The sequence below is a fragment of the Sinocyclocheilus rhinocerous genome, unplaced genomic scaffold (assembly GCF_001515625.1).
Source record: "Sinocyclocheilus rhinocerous isolate Xijiao unplaced genomic scaffold, SAMN03320098_v1.1 scaffold1238, whole genome shotgun sequence".
NCBI lineage: Eukaryota > Metazoa > Chordata > Actinopteri > Cypriniformes > Cyprinidae > Sinocyclocheilus > Sinocyclocheilus rhinocerous.
In genome coordinates this window covers 181,937-188,970 of record NW_015662954.1, presented here as the reverse complement: position 1 = coordinate 188,970, position 7,034 = coordinate 181,937, and the positions used below count along the sequence as shown (strand labels likewise).

Sequence of the window (7,034 nt, the reverse complement as noted above, 5' to 3'; positions counted from 1 at the left end):
GTGTGTGTGTGTGTATGTGTGTGTGTGTATATATATATATATATATATATATATATCAATTAATAAAAAATTGTCATCGCAAGGAAATGCATAAGCATACCTGATGTTTCCCGGGCTAAAGCAGGGATGAGTGATCACATACAATAGGTCAGTCTCCAAATGCTCTGTATCTCTGAAGTGCAGATGGTTCTGAGTGATGTAAACAACCTCTGTTTCCTTAACCGTGATGGAGCGAACCGTTCCGGAAACTTCCTCAGGCAACTGGTCCTTCACTGGAAACACGTGGATTACCACAGTCTATGGATGAAGAGGTACAGACCAAACACTTCTGTTATAAATATTCACACTGAAAAGGAATTTGTTATGAAAACAGATACAAAGTTACATGTCTGTCCGATAGATTCGGAGGCTGATGGACATCTGAGAGGATGCAATCAAAAGAGTCCTCAAACACTTCCTCCCCTGAGTGCTTATAGTAGATTAGACCTTGAAACAGGTCCCTCTGCAGGAAGCTCTTCACTGGGATACCTGGTTGACATGACACCATATAACGTAAGGCACGTCAGATGAGTTAAAAATCTTTAAGAAATATAACCTTTTAAATCCAACTGACCTGGTTGCTGTGGAGAGGACTTCTTAACCAGCTGTCCTACTCTGGGAAAAGTAATCAGCTGATACTGAATATAGTCGTCACTGGAGTCCAAGTCTGAGGCCATCAGCATGTACTCCTCCACCCTAACCATGCCGCCTTCTTGGACCTCAAAGGCCACGTTATTGATTAGGAAAGGAGGGGTGTCATCTTTCGGAAGAACATAGATGGGAAATTTGTGTCTGATGCTGTGGCGGCCATCTGTGATTCGGAAGACAATGTAATCCCTGGTGGTGTCGCTGTCTGAGTGATGGTAGACCACGATGCCCGCTCTGAGATCCTTGACCTTAAACATGAATCCTTTTCCACCTTTGGATGAATAAGAAGGATTGGTTACAGTATACGGTTTTGACCTGTTTGAATGACGAATGAAATTCCAGGTCAAGTTAAAAGGATAGTTCACCCAAAAATGAAAACTCTGGCATCATTTACTCACTCTCATGTCATTCCAAATCTGTAAGACTTTCGTTCTTCTGTGAAATACAAAAGAAGATGTTTCGAAAAATGTCTGAGTGCTTATGTTGCTGTTTTGGACCCCACTGACTTTCATTGTATGGTCAAAAACAGCTTTCAGGTGAATGATCTCTTTAAGTCAAGTAGTCAACATAATTTGATAGTATTTTCAAACTCAGCTATACTATCATTTGCAATATCATTCATTTGGCTCGATGCAATTGTGAAAAATAAGTTTTGTTTTTCGCCTGAAGGCACAAACGTTGGCTCTGGCTTCTCCCTATTGCAGAAAAATAAAAAGAAAGATGGCGTCCTTCCCAGGCAATGGCTGCTGCCCACCATGAAGCTGAGCTTCTCCTGCTTGCCAGGGAGACAGAAGGGCAAGGCCACCAGACAGATTGAATGATGACTGGTTGCACAGCAAACCTAATTAGCAACTTTATCAGGGGGAAACGGCCACAAGTCCAATGGAGAAACAAGTAAGTAATTGGGCCCAAAGGTGGCTGTGGGCAGCAGGCCCAAAAAAACAGTCTCCATATAGATACTCGATGGAAGAGGACATTGGGCAGCAGCTTTCCATTTGGCCGAAGGCTGACTGAGGACTCTCCCAAGGGTCGGAGTCCCTGAGTTAGAGGTCTACGTGAACAATTCCCAATCCCCATCTAGGTTCTCAAGAGAGACCGGTCCATTTCTGGGCCAGAACTTGCTGTTCAGCTCAATCATCCTGTAGTAAAATGAAGTGCTTTTGAAGTGGATTTGGAGCCAAAGTTATGGGACGATTCAGCCAGAGGGATCACAAAGCGACACGTCAACCCCAAAAACATAAACACCATTAAAATGAACGGTTTGGCTTAAAGCAGGAGCTGTTGTTTGAGTAGGCTTGAGGCTTCTGCTGATCAGGCAGTCTTCTGTCAGAGAATGACACAAGGAACAAAGCCATGGGCCTGGAAATCCTCCAAACCAGGAAACACAAAAACAACCTACCACAGCTTCCATGAAAGAACACATACAGCAAAACATCCCTTTCAATTCCTGAAATCACAATTCGGCCTTTCCTTCCAAGAAACCAAGGATTTAGAAGAATAGTTCACCCAAAAGATTTTGCTTGACCTCATGTCATTCTGAACCTGTTTGACATTCTTTTTTCTTTTGTGGAACACATGATGTTGTTATGAAAAATGTTGTATTTGAAGTACCTTCTTTTTGGGTGAAGAACTATTCCTTAAATTCCATATTCCCATGGATAAAACATTCCCATGGATAAAACTTTTCAGATAGACACATGATTGTCACCAGTTCTCAAAGCTTGCTAAGATAATGGTCTGATGGAAGAGAAATGACCTTGTGTTGGACATCTGGCGTGAAATGCCATAAGTCTTTCCAATCTGCTTCTTTCAGGGTCTGTGCAAACAAAAGTCTGCTGAAGTGGAAAGACAGCCGCTACGGCTCTAAAGACATCTTTGGTCCACAGCCCCTGGCAAAGTGTCGCCGAAGCATTTTACACCTGATTAGCAAACCCATGCAGGCCACCCGGACATATGTTTCTTGAATGATGCCCACATGAAGGATGGTTACCACATGGACGGAGAAGGAATAAAGAGTGGGTTTACACTTTATGAGACTTACAATGACACATCAGTGGAAAAAGGTCCTGGAAATTACATTTGGATTGGCTTTTACTTTCAGAGAGGTGACCGATTAAATTCCTTTACCTCTAACACTTAAGTGTCCATTAAGTGGTCCGTCCATAGCTATCAGGGTGACGGCATCTATGTTGTCGTTAATTTGCCCGTCAAAAGTTTCCTGTACAGCAGTTTACCATTTCCTAACCTCATAGTTCCTCCTGGCTGTGTGACTGCTGTTTGGGGGCTGATAGGCAATTTTCATCTCATTCAGGTCTTGCCATGAGAAGGAGAATGCAGTTTTGGTGTGATCGTCCAAATGAGTAATATATCCCTCCGCTGGAGGTTTGGTCACGTTGAAGATGAGCTGGGCCTGAGGGGTCTCGTCATCTTTGGCATCCAGGGCAGCAGTGGTCATGGGGGTGAGGATGAACTGATCTACCTCCAGGATGAACGTAGGCATGAAGGCAGCATTGGGAGGTTGGTTCTGCATGGCCCCTTGGATCAGTACCGGTATCCAGATACTCTCAGTCTAAGAGAGAAGAAGGTAAATAGAAGATTCAGTGCCTTGTTTTAATGATTTCATACAAACCTGATTCTGATGGCGTTTTACCTCCAGCATGGCTCGGGAGGTCTGGTCCCTGAACTCCACCCTGATTGGGATGTAATCAATCTCAGGTGATGGAGGACTGAGGTGCTGGTACTTCAGACCTGATGTGAGGAACTCGGCACAGTCGGTCTTCAAAAACTCTACTTCCCTTGTGTTGTGGTCACAGGCTTTATTTCCTGGGCAGGCGATTCCAGTATGACGTCCTTGAAAAGTTTGAATGCAGATGAGAGGTTCTTAGAAATGGAATTTTAAAAAAAACTTTCACTCCAAATTGCCCTACAATTGTCATATGGTGTAACCATTAACTAAATGTTAACATATTTTCCTCCATATTTTTATACTAATGAATATATATTATAGTATAAGTTCATTTTTTAAACAAATGTCATGATTATTAATTCTGAAAAAATATTACATTTTTGGGAGTCCCACCACATGACATTTTAGTGTACATTTTAATAATTATTTTCAAAGATGTTTTAAAATAGATATTTTCAAGGTAATTTTTTTTTTACAAATATCATGAATTATGAATTCATAAAAATGATTGTTTTATGGTGTTTTCAAAAACATTTTGAATATATTTTTCAAAGTAAAATGTATTTTTTCAAATACCGTGAACTATTGATAAAAAATTATTATGTTTTTGGGGAGTCAGAGTCGCACAAGATGACAACCTGAACTAACTTTGCCTTGTCATAATAAGGTCAAATTATCTGATTGACCTTGAGGGTCCTGTTTCTTTTCTGTACATTGGTTGCACCACATGATTTTGTCTGTTGCACCATATGGCTGTGATTTGACACACAAATGCTTTTAAAAATCTTCATTATATACTTGGTGTACCTCTTCTCGGTCCAGGCTCAGAAGCCGGCATTGATTCAGGATCCTCAACGACCAGTTGACCAAGCATTGGGACATTGATCTCAGAGCTGAGAAGACGTACCGTGCAGATCACATCAGGCTGGGTTTTAAAGGTAAGGACACTGCTATTGATGGCATTGGAAAGGCTGTAGAACTCAGAAACCACCAGAGGAACATTTCCAAGCTCTGTGAGGCTCCTTTGAGGTTCTACTACATGTATCTTCAGCAGCACAGCCTCAACAAAAGTCTCAGTTTCTGTAAACCTAAGTACAAACAAAGAAAAAAGCATTTGTGAGTATGGAAATTACATTAGGCCTTGGAAATAGGGTTTTTGCAGCTCCCAAAAGCCCTAATTGAAGTACCAGCTGTAACATGTTGGGGTTGGACAAGATTAATGACCACACAATGTTTCACCTGTAGACCCTCAGCATGACAGTGTCCTCCTCTAGAAGTGGGCTGCCATTGTGAACATACTTCACCTCGTCGGGAAAGAACTGGCAGTCAAAAACCTGGAAAATGGTACAACAACAATTATTCTCACATTTTATATAATACATATGCTAATTCTGGATTTGTTTTGTTACCTGAGGAGTGAGTTTCCCCACTCTTTGCGTGATAGGCTCGGTAAGAACTACTTCGACCTTACAGGCCTCAGATACCCCGTCGATGTGCAACTGAAGTTCACCAGCCGTGACAAACACCGACTGGCCTCTGGCTACCCGAAGCCCTGTGTTTAACCGAACTAGACTTGAAGCTTGGACATGTGGCCACAGGTGACTCAAGGTGAACAGTGTCAAAGCAAAGACGTCCACCCCCATCTTTTTGTTCAGTTGCTTGGTATCCAAGTTTATTCGCTTCAGATGAGCTTCTTGCTCTCATTTCCAACAGTATGCTGCATGAAAATGAGGAAAATAAACCAATAAAGAAGTATTAAATAGTACAAATCTTAGGTTCATGACTATTTAAGAACAATAATAGACAACAAAGTTTACCTAAAATGGCACAATTGACCCTTCACAGCAGTTTGATTGACAGGCGATCTAACCAATCATAATGCAGAATCTGCCATTTTTGTCCGATAAACAAACCAGACCGGACTTAGACTAACGTTGGTGGACTTTAACTTGTAAAATGGTGTGTATTGACGTCTTTCCGCGGTTGAAACAAGATACCTTTCTGATGTTCATTCATGTTTATTGCATGCTATAACTAGTAAAGAGAAAGAGATGGTCGGTTCATGTGCTGCTTTAACTGAGGTGCTACAGCGATCTTTCACGACACATTAAAGAGCCACAAAACTGTATTTATTGTTTGAATTTCTTAAAAAAATGACAAAATTTGAAAGCGGAAATTTTATTTCATACCAAAAGTAACCTGCTCTGTCTTGTTTGTCACAGTTGTCAGTTTCCTCTTTGCTTCGTGATCTATTTTTCACTAAACGAGAACATGATGTGTGGCATGAGAGCCATGGCTTGTCGGACATAGCAACAGTAACTAAGGGGGAAGGGTCAATTGGACCTGACGCAAGGATAGGGACATTCTATGTCTCTCACCTATGTCTCGGGAACCTATGTCTCTCACCCTTTACCAACAAATGATCTATTATAAAAATTATACATAACTAGAGATCAGCAATTCATTTGTTGTAGAGACTACATAAGCTGATAAAAGGTTTAAAATAATAATACATTTTTTGTACTGGCCAAAGTGCGCGTTCAGTGCTGTTCGCGAGAGTCATGACAGCAAACTGGTAATGTAGAGCTAATAAACTCAGATTCAAGCTGCTAGGTAGCTTGTTTGTGGTAATAGCGAAAAGAAAGATTTTTTGAACAGCAGAAAGTGTAAAAGTATGTAAAAAAGTGACAGGACTGAAACTTTGTTTTATAGAAGATGGTGTTCTCCTGTGCCAAGAGTCAGTATGAAACATTTCGCCAGTTACTTTCGCTTTTTCCGTGCAGCCTTCAGCGGGTGGGACTGTTAGCGTTATTAATAAAGGAACGTGAATGAATGAGACAGTAAAGAGCGGGACATTCTTGATATTAAAAAGACAGACAGTATTAAAAACTAAAAGCCGCGAAATGGAACTTAATCTGCTTCTGACTGGATAGTTTCTGCGCGCGAGGTCCGAGTGGAACACGGAGAAGCATAGACTTTAGCCCCGTTCACACCAAGAACGATAAATATAAAGATAACTATAAAGATAACGTTATTAGCGTCCACACCAGCGAACGATATCGTCAGTTTATTCTAAGCGCACATGCGTCTGCCACTTTAAATTCTCGAGCTCGTGATAGCAGGATGGATTCTGACTGGCTGTCAATGTTTGTATCGTGCATCAGCTGGAAAAAATTGTTCTGAAAGTGATTCCAATGATATCGTTTCTCTGTGGCTTTATCGTTATAGCTGTGGTGTGGACTCTGCTATTCTTTAATATTGAGAACATTTTTAGAACTATATCTTTCAATTGATTGCTTCTGTTGTCCTCATTTGTAAGTCGCTTTGGATAAAAGCGTCTGCTAAATGACTAAATAAAATAAATAAATATCTTTATTGTTATCTTTATAGTTCCCTTTCATGGGAACTTCAAACTGCGTCCTCTAGGGGTCGCTACGGGGAACGCCTCGTCGTGACCCGTGTCTGAAGCATACATTGAAAAAACACCAACTCGTTGGCCGGCGACAGCCATGACGTCACTACCGGTGCGACTATAGTATAAATAGGCGCCGGGAGCACACATCATTCTCTTCTTCGTCTTCATTGACTGTTTTGTTTGAAGCGTGCATTTCTGTGGTAAGAGCGATCTCTATTCATATCATTATGGCGAGCACTAGCAAAG

General features: G+C 41.2%; 2 protein-coding genes across 2 annotated transcripts in view; both read right to left on the bottom strand.

Annotated features, from left to right (window-relative positions):
• LOC107728586 (FRAS1-related extracellular matrix protein 1-like) overlaps positions 1-2,854 on the bottom strand; it is a 23,698-nt gene extending 20,844 nt beyond the window's left edge. The window contains exons 1-4 of the mRNA XM_016538812.1: positions 2,815-2,854; positions 614-958; positions 386-528; positions 101-297 (exon numbers count right to left, since the gene is read on the bottom strand). Of these exons, the coding sequence (XP_016394298.1) occupies positions 101-297; positions 386-528; positions 614-958; positions 2,815-2,851 (722 nt within the window). The 5' untranslated portion in view covers positions 2,852-2,854. The remainder of the gene's footprint in view (positions 1-100; positions 298-385; positions 529-613; positions 959-2,814) is intronic.
• Positions 2,855-2,917: 63 nt separating this feature from the next.
• The window catches only part of LOC107728530 (FRAS1-related extracellular matrix protein 1-like), a 5,527-nt gene continuing 1,410 nt past the window's right edge, over positions 2,918-7,034 (bottom strand). Inside the window, exons 2-6 of the mRNA XM_016538734.1 lie at positions 4,783-5,090; positions 4,613-4,707; positions 4,181-4,461; positions 3,338-3,537; positions 2,918-3,256 (exon numbers count right to left, since the gene is read on the bottom strand). Coding sequence (XP_016394220.1) covers positions 2,918-3,256; positions 3,338-3,537; positions 4,181-4,461; positions 4,613-4,707; positions 4,783-5,016 — 1,149 coding nt within the window. The 5' untranslated portion in view covers positions 5,017-5,090. The remainder of the gene's footprint in view (positions 3,257-3,337; positions 3,538-4,180; positions 4,462-4,612; positions 4,708-4,782; positions 5,091-7,034) is intronic.